General features: G+C 41.6%; 1 protein-coding gene across 1 annotated transcript in view; it reads left to right on the forward strand.

Annotated features, from left to right (window-relative positions):
- The window catches only part of flnba (filamin B a), an 85,110-nt gene that overhangs the window by 37,981 nt on the left and 31,993 nt on the right, over window positions 1-15,136 (forward strand). Inside the window, exons 2-15 of the mRNA XM_074669567.1 lie at window positions 3,625-3,737; window positions 3,905-4,040; window positions 4,902-4,999; window positions 5,329-5,476; window positions 6,234-6,352; window positions 6,486-6,560; window positions 7,132-7,294; window positions 9,999-10,199; window positions 10,280-10,417; window positions 11,594-11,720; window positions 11,973-12,109; window positions 12,200-12,393; window positions 12,823-12,936; window positions 13,034-13,177. Coding sequence (XP_074525668.1) covers window positions 3,625-3,737; window positions 3,905-4,040; window positions 4,902-4,999; window positions 5,329-5,476; window positions 6,234-6,352; window positions 6,486-6,560; window positions 7,132-7,294; window positions 9,999-10,199; window positions 10,280-10,417; window positions 11,594-11,720; window positions 11,973-12,109; window positions 12,200-12,393; window positions 12,823-12,936; window positions 13,034-13,177 — 1,907 coding nt within the window. The remainder of the gene's footprint in view (window positions 1-3,624; window positions 3,738-3,904; window positions 4,041-4,901; window positions 5,000-5,328; window positions 5,477-6,233; window positions 6,353-6,485; window positions 6,561-7,131; window positions 7,295-9,998; window positions 10,200-10,279; window positions 10,418-11,593; window positions 11,721-11,972; window positions 12,110-12,199; window positions 12,394-12,822; window positions 12,937-13,033; window positions 13,178-15,136) is intronic.

Genomic DNA, 15,136 nt, shown 5'->3' on the forward strand with positions numbered 1-15,136 from the left:
ACTTAAACATGAGCTACTGGCTAAAGGGCAAGCTAAAATCTAAAACACAAGTTAAAGGCTAAAAAACTTGCTAATGGCTAAACACAAGCTAAGGGCTAAGTGAGATTATAAAGTTTGTCTCTTTTCAAACCGACTTATCAGACCCAGAGTGAGTTGGGATTTTGTTGCAGACTGGTGAGGCTCAGTGAGCACAAGCTGACACTAAACCCTGTAATTATTTTATTATGTAGTTCATCTGATAATTTAAGGTTAAAACAGCTGCTTTTAGGGATGAGAAGGTTAAAATGAAATCCTGTTATTATGCATTTACTAAATAACCATGTCAAACAGTGAGCTCAGCTTTGGGTGGAGCTGTGTGTGTGTGTGTTCATGTGTTCATGGAGGGTAAAGGCCGCTGATTACAGCTGCTCACCGACAGGATGTTTGCAGGAGAGGCGTCTGGTGGTGACACACTACCACACACACACACACACACACACACTGACAGGGGAGTGGCAGATGAAGCATGGAGGCCAGAAAGAGGAGAGAGAGGAGAAAGAAATGAGACGTGAAGAAGGAGAAAGAGGGAAACACTCATAAAAAAAGAGGGTGTCGCAACCTCTCTCCTCTGTGTGTGTGTGTGTGTGTGTGTGTGTGTGTGTGTGTGTGTGTGTCTCCTCCGTCATTATCAGTGTTGTGTCACCGGTGGGTGAGGCCGCCGTCTCTCCCAGCTCCACCTTAAGCCCCGAGCTGCTGAAACATGTTTGGATCCCAGCTGCTGCGCTGACAGAGCTGGAGAGTCTCACCAGGTGGATTTCACAAATTCACACATTCACACTTGCCACGGCGTCGACAGGCGGCTCACGGCTGCGTGGTTTGACGAACACGCAGAGACGAACATATCCTGTCACTGTGAGGGTGTAAAGACTCGTTTGTTTACGGCGTAGAGCTGAAGGAGCGTGACGGGTTTGACGGACGCTGATGATGGAGCTACAGCAGTTTCTCTGTGTTAAACACCTCCACGTGCACACTTCGCCACTTTCTGAGCCTGCTTCAGCTCCAAAAACGACTGATTTGAGTTGCAAATATTAAAGATTAAAGCTGGAAGCATCAGACGCGCATCTCTGCAGATTTGGGTGTGTCAGGGCCGGATGTGCAGAGCTCGCTAAAAGCAGATTTCTCATGCTCAGTGGGCTGTGCATGGAGGGGTTGATGTCACTTGGTCTCTGTGACACATTTTCATCCCACTCTGAGTTTCTATGAACTGTGACACAGATCCTCCCCCTCCTCCCTCCTCCTCCCCCCTCCTGTTAGAGAGTAAATGAAGCAGCTGTCTGTGATATTTGGGTTTTTTATTCATTCATTTGTTAAAAAAGGAGCAGAAATCAGACGGAGAGATTAAAATGACTGGAATGTTTTGTGCTGTGGACGCCGTGTGCTGCAGCCAGAGATTAGCTGACATTGCCTCCTGTGTGTGTGTGTGTGTGTGTGTGTGTGTGTGTGTGTGTGTGTGTGTGTGTGTAGCTGGTGTGAGGTACGAGCTGGTACAGTGAGGTCTTATTAATGAGAAACATTTCCCAGCAGAATTTTTCTGCTCTGCTCAAAAAAAGTGAATCTGAGAGCTGAGAGATGCATAAGTGGGTGAAAAGTGGCCTCGATATGTCGGTAATGAAAAGTTTTTATGATTTCATATTCCAGCTGACACAAAACATGTTTTTTAGTGAGATCTAAAAGTCGTTTATGTATTTTTATTACATTTTGTTCCACAGGATAATGATTCTCTTCCCACTCCCCACTCTCAGCCTGTTTCCTGATCTGTCCACTACCTCTCCTCTGATTAAAGATGTAAAAAAAAAAAAACATAAAAAAATCACAATTGCAATTGTGCAAATGATTCATCTTCACTAAAATGGCAAAAATGGCAAAAAAAAACACGTCTTCGTAACTGGAACAAAAGCTTCTCAGCCAAGGTCGACAGCTGCACGTTTTGACTACACTGCAGACACATCACACATTTATCAGTGTTATAACAGTTGATACCATGTATTATTCCCTCTACTGAGCCACATGACCAGCTGCACGGAACTCCTAATCAGTGTGTGACATCATCAACTGCTGCACAGAACTCCTTATCGGTGTGTGACATCATCACAGAACTGCTGCAGCATGGGGAGGGATTCAAATTCACGAAATTTTATAAACAACTCGTCATAAAGGCCAGAATATTGACCTAATCTGTGTAAAAAATATGATAGTTTTGCTGGTAATTTTGTCAGGAATCCATTCATGTCATTTTTAAAGCTGTACGACTTTGACTTTTATGTCTGGAGGCTCAAATCTGCAGCCTTTATGGTCAGGAAAGAAAAATCCCATCTGTTTACATGGAGGGAGCTGAGAGAGCGGTCGCCGACTTTGAGAACTCACCTTTCGAAAACCGGGTCCGAAATAACAATTACCCGAAAAGCTTTTGTAGAGCAGGGTTTAGTCTATCATGTGAGTGATTTTCAAGCTGATACCACTTGTGGTTTCAGAGGAGATTATTTTGGCAGAAAGGGTTAAAATATGGTGAAATCTTATTTTGAAAGGCAAATTGCCAGCTTCCTGTGTGAGATAGGCGAAAATCACATCACCTTTTTTGTGCGTCCCAATGAGACGAACATTTTGGTGTTGGTTTCATTTCTCTTCATCATTCCTAGCCCCTGTTAGAGCCATTTTAGTGTGTTTTTGAGTGTCTTTCTGGCGCTTGAGATTATTATGGGATGTCCCAATCACTGTGATGTCATCAACTACTGCACGGAACTCCTAATCAGTGTGTGACCTCATCACGGAACTGCAGCAGCAGAGGGAGGATTCAAATTCACAAAAGTTTACAAACAACACGTCATATAGGCCAGAATGTTGACCTAATCTGTGTAAAAAATATGATAGTTTTGCAGGAAATTTTGTCAGGAATCCATTCATGTCATTTTTAAAGCTGTACGACTTTTACTTTTTTGTCTAGAGGCCCAAATGCAGCAGCCTTCATGGTCAGGAATTAAAAATCCCATGTATTTTAATGGAGGGAGCTGAGAGGGCTTTATTGGGGTTCAGCAACTTTGAGGGCTCGCCATTCAAAAACTGGGTCTGAAATAACAACTTCAATAAGAGCTTCTCTAGAGTAGGGTCTAGACTGTCATCTCAGCAAATATCAAGCTGATACCACTTATGGTTTCGGTGGAGATAATTTTTGCAGAAAGGGTTAAAATGTGGTAAAATCTTATTTTGAAAGGCAAATTGCTGGCTTTCTGTGCGAGGTGGCTTCCTGTTTAAGGTGAAGACTCTCATTTTGGTAAAATCATGTCTTTATTTCAGTATTTTCTTCTATTTCTTGGATTTTAAGATCAACAGTCCAAAACTGTTTTACGAGTTTTTCTGTTTTCAGTGACGCAGTAGATAATAGGGACACTTGAAATGACCTGAGTCCAAAAATCAGGCATTAAGGCCACCACTTTCTTTAAGACACTGTTATTAAAACCTGAATTATTCATTACATTAGAGTGCTCTGACTTCCACGTGGTGTTTTTTGTTGTGTTTGAATGAAATGGTAAAAGAGAGCAAACATTTTTTGATCATAAATCTGACCTCTGTGTCTCTCTTTTCCCTCAGACTCTAAAGCCATTGTGGATGGAAACCTGAAACTGATCCTGGGTCTGATCTGGACCCTGATCCTGCACTACTCCATCTCCATGCCCATGTGGGAGGGCGAGGACGAGGACGAGGTAACCGGATCACACTCTGAGTCTAAATCTGAATCATGTTTTAGGAACATCAGAGTATAAATCCAATGAGCATTGGAGCTTCACTAAGAGAAAATCAAACATCATGAGTTCACCAAGAGCCCAGCGAGTGAACACATGAGTGTGACTGAATCTTCTTTTCTGTTCAGGCGGAGTCAAAGACACCCAAACAGCGTCTGCTGGGCTGGATCCAAAACAAAGTTCCTGATCTGCCCATCACCAACTTCAACCAGGACTGGAGGAACGGCAGAGCACTGGGAGCACTGGTAGACAGCTGTGCACCAGGTGTGTGTGTGTTTTCAAGGATGTGTGTATCGCTATAGATGTTTTCCTCTGTAAGAATAAGACAAACACTCAGATTTACATTTTTTACAGTGTTCCTGTTGATCATTAAGAGATATTTTCACCTTAATAAGTCATTAATAAGACGTACTGAATATTTTTGACCGTCTACCTTTATTTTCACGGGGACTGAGAACTAAAGATGAACTCAGGAACTAAACCACTTTCTCTCAAAGTACCAGGACCCAAATCTTACCTGGAGGGGGAGTTTAAGAATAAAGGATTGTTTCCTTTCAAAAAACTTGCAAAGGGGACGAATTTTGCAGATCTGTCAAATGCAAAACAAATCATCAATTGGCTCAATTTGTTTTTATTATTATTATTTATTCTTATTTATTTTATTTTATTTTCTTTCCTTTTATTTTATTTTATTTTTTATATTTTATTTTCTTTCCTTTTATTTTATTTTATTTTTTATATTTTATTTTCTTTTTATTTATTTATTTATTTATTTATTTATTATTATTTATTATTCCTTTTATTGTTTTTATTTTTATTTTTTTGTTTGGCTCAATTTGACCTTGATCCAAAACTTTTTCTTCTTGAACAACATTTATCCATGGTTTACTGATTTTGAAAAATACCCTGGTGCCTTAAACACTAAGGCTCCACCCCCTGACAGGCCTACAGAGGGCTGGCCAATCAGAGTGAAGGGGTTTTGTGGAGCTGGGAGCCTTAAAGAGACAGTAGCCACAAAAAAGTGTTTCAGACAGACATCTGTGAGCGAGCTGTAAATCATGTAGCGCTACTACAGGGGCACCAGAAGGACATATTAAAGAGTAAAAATAATTTGTTTGTTTGCAGGTTTGTGTCCGGACTGGGAGACCTGGGATCCAGTCAAACCAGTAGAAAACGCCACTGAAGCCATGCAGCTGGCAGACGACTGGCTGGGCATCCCACAGGTTTGAAACCTTTCTGAGCATGCTCCCTTGTTTTATCTTTGACCTCCCGACTTGGCTGGACTTTAAGTTGGCATGTGTGACTTTGTCCAGAGGGGGCGCCAAACCCTCACAGTACTGGAAACAGTACTGACATTACTTTCTGTGTTTGTCGCCATGTTATCAAAACATGTCCTCAAAGAGAAAACTTGGATATCAAACAGGTTTACTCACAACAAACTTCACTCTGTGTGTGTGTGTGTGTGTGTGTGTGCGTGTGTGTGTGTGTGTGTGTGTGTGTGTGTGTGTGTGTGTGTGTGTGTGTGTGTGTGTGTGTGTGTATGTGTCTCCAGGTGATCGCTCCAGAGGAGATCATCGACCCCAGCGTGGACGAACAGTCCGTCATGACCTACCTGTCCCAGTTCCCCAAATCCAAACTGAAGCCTGGAGCTCCTCTCAAACCCAAACTCAACCCCAAGAAGGCTAGAGCATACGGACCAGGTACACACACACACACACACACACACACACACACACACACCGCACACACACACACACACACACACAAACACATAAAGACTACTATATATAGAAACATGTTCAGTTATCGGTTTGTTTTGAAGGAGCTTGTGAAAAGGCCATCTGGTGGTTGGAATAACAGGAGTGTGTGTGTGTGTGTGTGTGTGTGTGTGTGTGTGTGTGTGTGTGTGTGTGTGTGTGTGTGTGTGTGTGTGACCCGCTCCTCCCAGTGTGTTCTGGGTAATGGGAACAGTGGAAACACTGGTGTGTCTGACAATGTGAGGAAATGAGCAGCTGTTAGTGTGAACAAAGGACAAGGTTATATCTGATGAATACACACACACACACACACACACACACACCAGCAGGTCTGTAAGTCGGACAATTATCCTCTGACTTTTACTGAAAGAGGAAGGAAATACCTGAAAATGACCCCAGAGGAAGCTGCCCTCACACACTCTCACACACACACACACACACACACACACACACACACTGTTACACACACACACAAACACACACTCATTCTCATTATACCACTCAGGGTGTGTTAGTCCATCATCATCACAGAAACAGTCATAGCAGTCGACCCTGTGCCTCTGCGGAGCTGTCACTCACCTGTGCTCAATGCTCGATGCTGATTGGTTGATTTGACAAACAGTCTGTTCCATTGATGCTGATTGGTGGATGTGACTTCCTGTTTGTCCTGTTGATGCTGATGCTTGTTCTCCGTCTTCAGGTATTGAACCAACAGGAAACAGGGTGCTGCGTCCTGCTGTGTTCACCGTGGACACCTTCAGCGCCGGTCAGGGTCAGGTGACCGTGTACCTGGATCATCCTGATGGCACCAGAGAGGAAGTAAGAACCACTTCCTCTTCGTCTCACTCTTCCTCTGTTTTCATGAACAGGAGGAAAAAAGTATTAAATGTCATAAATATTGTAATTTAATCTTCTTGTTTTCTAAACATGTTTTTGTTTGTGTGTCGATCAGCTGAAAGCCGAGCCAAACGAGGGGAAGAAGACGTTCAGCGTCACCTACGTTCCACAAGTCATGGGACTTCACAAAGTACGATAAGTCGTTAAAGAGGGGGTACTCTGCCGTCCCTCATTTCAAACATAAGTCTGAAATTACAACACTGGATGTTTAGACTGAGCATGTGCAGATTTTCAAACCTCTACATACTCATCTGTTGTCCTTAAATGGACAGGCCTCAAATCCCTGGGTCTGCCAATCAGAAGGAGGGGGTTTGTGAAGCAGGGAGCCTTAAAGAGACAGACAGAGGCTGAAATAAGAGTTTTCTAAAAGACCAGAGAGAGAAAACTAGAGATTTATTTAAACTGTAAACCATGTGGGAATTAACTACGGGGTCACCAGAGGGACAGATTAAGACTAAAAAAAGCACAGTACCCCCTCTTTAAGGTGTAAATCTGCTACATTAAGATAATTTTTCTGTGACGTTGACTAAAGAGAAGATAGATTCCAGACATTTGAATTCTTAAAAATAAACATATTTATTAATAATATTAATTTTAATTTTTTCATTTAAAGACAAAATGAAGGTTAAAAAATATGTGAAAGACGACTTTGTTGTTCCTACCGTTGAGTGTGGATGCTAACCGTTTATGTTTGTCTCTAGGTGACGGTGTTGTTCGCAGGACAGCAAATCCCCAAAAGTCCGTTTGAGGTCAATGTGGACAAAGCGCTCGGGGACGCCTCCAAGGTCACGGCTAAAGGCCCGGGAATCGAACCTGCGGGATGCATCGCTGGCAAACCCACTTACTTTGACATCTACACGGCAGGTCAGAGACATGAAAAGACCTCTTCAGGTTCCACACAGATCCTAAAAACAGGCTTTTTTAGCCACTTGCATTTCAGTTACTTTTACTCTAGGATCCTGCTCGTTAGCATGATAATTATATGGAGGCTTCATGAGATTCAGAAATAACTCCGCATTCATCTACTTTGTAGGAAAATTTCCTCACATTTTTTTAGTTCACAACCCCAAAAATACTGGTGCTGACGACTCTCTGCTGTGAAAATACACAAACAGACCAATCAAGAAACAAACATAATAAAGCTCTGAGATTCCTAATTCAGCTGATTTATATAAAACTAGACTGCCTTTGGTTTCACATTTCTGTGTCACCTCAATAAATCAGCCTCCTGGTTTAGTCACTTCAAGTGTCATTAACATGGCTTTATTTCAAGTTTAACCTCTATTTATGTTCCTACTTTTATAATAATGGATGAAACATTACATTTTTAATAGATTTTTGATTTTGGAAAGCATTGTGTAACCCCCCTCCAAGCTGTGTTTTGTGCCTCCCACTTGGAAAACCACAAAAGTAGGGATGTCCCGATCAGCATTTTCTGACCCCGATCCCGATTATTTCACATTGAGTATCAGCCAATATTGATTCTCGATCAGATTTTTGGGTTTGGAGATAAACTTTGTTAAAGAAGTGAGAAAGTGAAGCAGCAACGTTTATCGTTTTGTGTGTTAACAATCCTGAATAGTAAAAATTAAAGCTGATTAAGTCCATTTAACTTAGTCCAGCTAGTTTTGAAGTAATGAACCCGCCGGCGGGATCAAAATACCACTTTTTTTTTAAACGACTGACATTTACAAGCCATTTGTCCAATCCAAAAACTGAAAACACTGGGGTAATCATCGGATTCTCAAGTTTCCGAGGGTACCTGAATGTATCACATACAAAGCTGGAAACATGTCTTAATATGACGCAGAAGACGGGAGAATTTCATCAACATCGCTTTGAATTTCATTTTATGTCTACTAAATACATGAATACTAAATTTAGTTAAAAAAAAGTACGCTTCTTATGGTTTTCAACAAACGCTTAACAGTGGACAACTTGAATGATCGGTTGAGAGAATCGTCTGGAATTCCCGATCACTGATTCTTTAAAAAATGCCAAAATCGGCCTGATCTGATTCTCACACCTTTAGAGAGCTCTGCTTTAAAAACAGACATGACTCTGCAGTGGAAGTCACCGCATGGGCTCACACTTTTGCATTTCAATATTGTATTTCTCTGAGTTTTAAACCATTAAATTATGTTTTATCAATATTTAACCTCTTTGAAATGTTGGTTTTAGCCCAAGTTAATGTCTGTAAACAGGCTTACGCATGTTGATGTGGTCTCTTGAGGTCTCTTTAAGGTGGTATTTTGACCTAATAAGAAGTCATGAGTTCTGGGAGTTCTTTGTAACTACTTTATACATTGATCCCAGATCATTAAGCTGTATCAGGGAGCTACATTTCCCTCAGATCATCGCCGACTGGTTCCAGGACCGTTGAATATGTTACCATCAATCTAAACAGTCAGCTCCAGGCTTTCACTGCATGGCTCCACCCTCCAGTCCAAATACAGCTCACTCATGGCTCCAAACAAACAAGACGCAATGCTCAAACTTTTAAACTTCAGGAAACTTTGCTCCAGGAAGCAACAGACGACCCCTCCGTGACTGATTTCTCACACAGTCAGTGAAATGAGGCGTCGTCAGTCGGTCGGTGGAGGGGGGATCGATGTTCACTGACAGTAAATCATCTCACACAGACGATGACTCAACTCACACACCCACGCCTTTTGTTTTCTCTGTCAGCACACACACACACACACACACACTGGAGGTATTCTGACATGAATCAGCCTGCCAGGATCAGCGTTCAGTAACTTCCATTTTTGTCCTTATTTGATAAGTCGACTAAAGAGGGAGACAGGAAGTGTGGGACAGAGAGATGAGGGAGGAGCTGCTGAAGAATGTGTTTTTTTTAAGTTTCCAAAAAACTGAACTTTTACATTTCTCTTGCACCACTAGCAGATTTTTTTACTCTCCGCAAACAATTCAGGCAAAATTTTTCTGGATTAATATCCTGAAATGAGACATTTTTCTGATAACGTGGCTCAAATTGAATCAAATAAGACACAAACGCTTGAAAAGATTTCCATTTTTTGCAGCAGCATGTTGAGTCCCCCTCATTCTTCTTGTTAAAGGAGTTTTCGTCATATTGATGAATCCCTTCCAGTTAAAGGAGTTTCCAAAGTCACTTCCAGAGAAGTTGCTGTCACAGTTGATCTATTTACCAACTGCTGACAGCGTGAACTTTGACCCCCATGCTGGCTTCACATGCTCAGTGACTGTTAAAGTAAAGTAGGTGATTTCTTTGTGTTATATCAGCAGCTTCATCACAAAAGACGAAGCACTTTTCACTCCTGCATCCTCCACCAAACAATCACCAGTAGTACGTCAAAACTTAGGGTTGTTGAAATATGAAATAAGTCGACCCAAACATCTTTTTATCTCCAGCTGAGTTTTCCAGCTCCTCCTGAGACAGAGAGGAGATATAATCCTCTGGGTAAAGTTCATGTGTGTGTAAACACTGGATATCCATCACCTTCCCGAACCGCCTCAGCTGACTCCTTTTGATGTGAAGTAAGTCTACTCTGACCCCTAACATCATCATAAACCTTCTTCTCTGCAGGAGCCGGTACCGGAGATGTGACGGCCATGATCAAAGACCCCGCAGGCCGTCAGAACAGCGTGGAGGTCATGATGGAGGATAAGGGCGACAGCGTGTACCGCTGCACCTACAAACCAACGCAGGCCGGACCGCACACGGTCACCGTCACCTTCGGAGGGGTCGGGATCCCCAAGAGCCCCTTCAACGTTGACGTGGGGCCAGGTGAGCCTTTATTGCACCGCAGTGATCAGTTATAAAACTATAAAACAACTCCTCATCCTCTCACGTGTGTTTTCTGTCAGCCTGTATGCCCGGAGCGTGCAGGGCGACCGGTCGGGGGCTCCAGCCGTCAGGAATGAGGGTGAAGCAGGTCGGGGACTTTAAGGTGGACACCAAGAACGCCGGCAGCGGAGACCTGAAGGTCGTCATCAAAGGACCCAGTGAGTAAAGTTCATGTTTTAGGGAGTATTTAAGGTTTGAGGTGCGTTTTTGGAGAAATTAAACTACATTAAAGGTCAATCTATCAAAATCTGAATATGTGTCAGCAGCTGGAAAACTGACTGGAAACTGTTTCACTTTGAATAAACTGACATGAATTAAAGCTGCAAGCAGGGTTAGATGGGTCCTCGGACTCTGGCCCGGTCCCTCATGCTGATATCAGTCAGGGTTTCATCTCTTTCTGTCCCTCTTAGTGCTGTAACAGTTGATACCATGTATTATTTCCTCTGCTGAGTCACATGACCAGCTGCACGGAACTCCCAATCAGTGTGACATCATCACAGAACTCCTAATCAGTGTGACATCATCACGGAACTACTGCAGCAGAGGGAGGATTCAAATTCACTAAAGTTTACAAACAACTCATCATATAGACCAGACTGTTGACCTAATCTGTGTAAAAATATGATATGTTTGTAGGAAATTTTGTCAGGAATCCATTTATGTCATTTTTAAAGCTGTATGACTTTTACTTTTTCGTCTAGAGGCCCAAATCTGCAGTCTTCATGGTCAGGAAAGAAAAATCCCATCTGTTTACATAGCGGGAGCTGAGAGCAGTTGCCAACTTTGAGAGCTTGTCATTCGAAAACCGGGACTGATATAACAATTTCCCAAACAGGTTTTGTAGAGCAAGGTTTAGTCTGTCATGTGAGTGATTTTCAAGCCAATACCACTTATGGTTTTGAAGGAGATAATTTTGTCAGAAATGGTAAAAATGTGGCAAAATCTCATTTTTAAAGGCAAATTGCTGGCTCCCTGTGTGAGATGGGCAAAAAACACCAAACCTTTTTTGTGCATCTCAATGAGACGAACATTTTGGTGTTGGTTTCATCTCTCCATGACATTCCTAGCCCCTGTTAGAGCCATTTTAGTGTGTTTTGAGTGTCTTTCTGGGGCTAGAGAGCTTATCATGGGATGTTGGGGGTTATATTTGGTATCAAATTTTTTTGTTTTGTTTAGGTGGTCTAATTAGAGCTCGTAGCGCAGACGGAATTATAAGAAAGAAACAGACGGAATACAATAGTGCCCTCTGCTGGGGCGGAGAACTCTGATTAGCATCACAAACTCACAGATCCCTTTTACAACTTGTCTGCTTGTCTGTGTGTGTGTGTGTTCAGAGGGCATAGAGGAGCTTGTGAAGCAGATCTCCAATCAAGACGGTGTCTTCTCCTACGAGTATTACCCCAACAGTCCGGGCAAATACATTGTGACCATCACCTGGGGGGGTCAGCACATCCCTAAGAGGTGAGCTCTAACCCTGGGATATCTGGATTAGTTGGCCAATATCATATTAATTTACCTATAAACACCATAAAAGTTTGACGCAGAAAATATTTAAAGCTACTTTTCGTAAACAGAAAATCCACAGGAGGAACTGATATCTATCAGGAATCTGATCGCTCCAGAGCATTCTGCAGCCCTACACTGGCTGATGAAAAAGGTCTGTGGCAAAATGTGATTATTTAAGTTTTTTCTCCTTGTCTCTTTTTCTGTTAGCCCGTTTGACGTGACGGTGGGTCGGGAGGCCGGGCCACAGCGGATCAGGGCCTGGGGTCCCGGTTTGGAGGGAGGCATTGTGGGTAAACCTGCTGCCTTTGTGGTGGAGTCTGTCGGCTCAGACGTTGGCGTTCTTGGTGAGTCTGTTCATGTTCTAACTACAGGTTGCTTTCTCAGTCAGGCGTTAATCTGGATTAAACGTCTAATCTGACTTGCTGCATCTGCAGGTTTCGCCATCGAGGGACCGTCCCAGGCTAAAATCGAGTGTGAGGACCAGAACGACGGCTCGTGTGACGTCCGTTACTGGCCCACTGAGCCTGGAGAGTACGCCGTCCATGTGACGTGTGACGAGGAAGACATCGAGCTCAGCCCCTTCATGGCGTTCATCGTCCCTGACAACAACGCCAGTGATGCCAATAAGGTTAGGATGACAAGTTTGTGTCATGCAATGTGTCAGTTCGCTGAGGAGAACCATTTCCGCGACTTAATGTCAGGAAAAATTTGTCTCCCACTTTAAAACTACTGCTATTGATGCTCGTTGTTATGAGCTTCTTGAACAAAATATTGATGGCCAAAGCTACCAGAAGAACCAAGGACTTTTAGTTCCAGGAACTTCTCTTCAAGGCACCAAACAGTTCCTGAGGCCTATTCTTGTGTTTTGGGAGAAGAAATAAAAGTAACTGCAGCACGGCAACGGCCCAGTAGAGGGCAGTAAGACAGGAAGTACTATGGTGTTGATGAACTATCCAGCTGTTGAAATGCACAGTGTCCCTCAGAAGGTTCCTGGATAAAGTTCCTGCTGTGGTGAGGAAGAGCAGGCCTCTGAATCAGCTCTGGTTTGTGGTTGCAGGTGCGAGCTTACGGGCCTGGGATTGAGAGGAACGGCTGCCTGGTCAACCAACCCACTGAGTTCACTGTGGACACAAAGGATGCTGGGAAAGGACCTCTGAAGATCACAGCTCAGGTGAGATGCAGGAACTCTTTTCTGTTTAACTGAAACATGAACTCTGTTTCAGCGACCTCTAACCGTCCTCCTCTTTGATTCGCTGATGCTCTGTCAGGACGGCGAGGGAGTCCCTGTGGACGTGAAGGTGAAGAGTAAGAGTGACGGCCAGCACACCTGCTCCTACACGCCCACCTCTGCTCTCAAACACACGGTCTCCATCGCCTGGGGAGGAGTCAGCATCCCCAACAGCCCCTTCAGGGTAAGCAGCCAATCACAGCGCTCTGTTACACCAGGAGGTCATTTCCTCCTCAAATCCAAGGATGTGGTCAAAAGTGAGAGCGTAGAAATCATCCAATCAGAAAAATTAGTGAAAGCAGAGCAAGTCATAGCCGTCCAATCAGAGCAGAGCAATCTGGAGAAGTTTAAAGGTGTGGGTGGTAAAAGTAAGAAGCCTCTGATCATCATCACCACGTACACCGAGGAGAGGTACAGCTCTTAGATCAGACCAAGGGAGTCTGATTATTTTAGATCCTTTTCACATTTGACTGTTTTTGACTGACTGATTTCTGTAACTTGTCTTTGTAACAACCTGTCTGTGTGTTTTAAACACCACTCACCTGTCTGTGTAATCTTTTTAACGACTGACACTCTGATCTGCACTGTTACCCCGTCCAAACACTGTAACACACTTTCCTTTTGTGAGATTTAACACTTTTGTTTGTTTGTGTTGCACTAAAACGTCACTTATCTGAGCCTCTTTCACCAAAAGTTCCTGAGTGGAGCTTCAAGTGAGTCAGTCAGTAAGAAAAAAAAACCATGGATGGATGCAACCCTTTTTCCAAAAGAGCTGGGACGAAACAGATTTTGATCATTAGCCACCAAAGTCTGGAGATGCTTGACTCCTCTGCAGTGGCTTCTTGTAGCTTTAAAAGTTATTGAAATAAAGAATAGTTATTTTTCTTACAGAGGGTATTGATGATTAAAGACATTGACACTAAATAAAATCCTGTGTTAACATTAAGTTGAACTAAATCTTCATCCCATCTGTCAATAAAGCCTGCCACCGCTCTACTTCACCTCCTACAACATCAACAGCCCACCAACTTTCCATGCACCTGTGGCTAACCTCAAGTTTTACAGCCCTGGGAAGATAACTACATCTACAAAAAGACTAATCTGGAAGAAAATACAGATTTTAATTCTGTGTGGGTGGATTCATTTAACTGACAATGAGTTGGCTTAATATACCTGCTTAATATGTGGGAAGCAAACAACAAAAAATGATGAGTTGTGTGATGTTATCAATATTCACTATCAAATTCAAGTATTATTTTAAGACATTTGAAATTTTCGCAAATGCATTAAATTTCTTTTATTTTTTACATTTTGAAGAATTTTTTATTTTTTTTTTTCAATGCCAGTTTTTTGAGTGTCATTTTTTGGGAATTTTGGCCATTTTTTATTTTTATTTTTTTCACATTTTTTGCAAATTATCTGATCCCAAAGTTTTGGATTTTTTTGAAATTTTACAACTTTTTTAATTATTGCAAATGTTTGAAATTTCAAACATAAAAAATCAATTAATAAATTAATGAGTTCATATTTTATTTCAGGAAATTTGAAATTTTTGCAAATTCATTATATTTCTTTTTTTCTTTTTTTTACACTTTTGCAGATTTTTGAAATTTCCTTTAAAAAAAAGAAAAAGGTAATATTTTAGATGTCATTTTTACAAAAAAAAATTGGCCAGTTTTTATTAAGAATTTCCTTTTTTTTATTTTTTTTTTCAATTTATTCAATTACAAGTTTTTTTTTAATTTTACAAATTTTGTAATTCATTAAAATGTTTAAAATTTCAAACATTTTGGCAAAATTATCATTATTTTTTTAAGTGACATCACATGCACAATTTAATGAATTGAAAAAACTCATGAAAAAAATATTTCAAAAGATTTTCACTATGTTTAGAATTTTGTTCAGTATATAGTTTTTATTGTGGAGATACAGTAGATTTTGTTGAAATATATATTTTATGAAATTAAAGGTTGCAGACCTATAATCCAAGTTATAACTTTTTGAGACATTGCAGCACATAAGAATTCAAAATGGGCATTTATTTTTCCTGAAACATGATCAATTTTTTGTTTCAGGGTTTGATTTGTTGCATTTTTTACCCTTTTCAACTTAAAGTCCCTGTGAGTTTAGCACTGCGTCGCTT

Source organism: Halichoeres trimaculatus, unplaced genomic scaffold (genome assembly GCF_033239565.1).
Source record: "Halichoeres trimaculatus isolate MK-OKI-2021-1 unplaced genomic scaffold, fHalTri1.1 fHalTri1_scaffold_1, whole genome shotgun sequence".
Taxonomy (NCBI): Eukaryota; Metazoa; Chordata; class Actinopteri; order Labriformes; family Labridae; genus Halichoeres; species Halichoeres trimaculatus.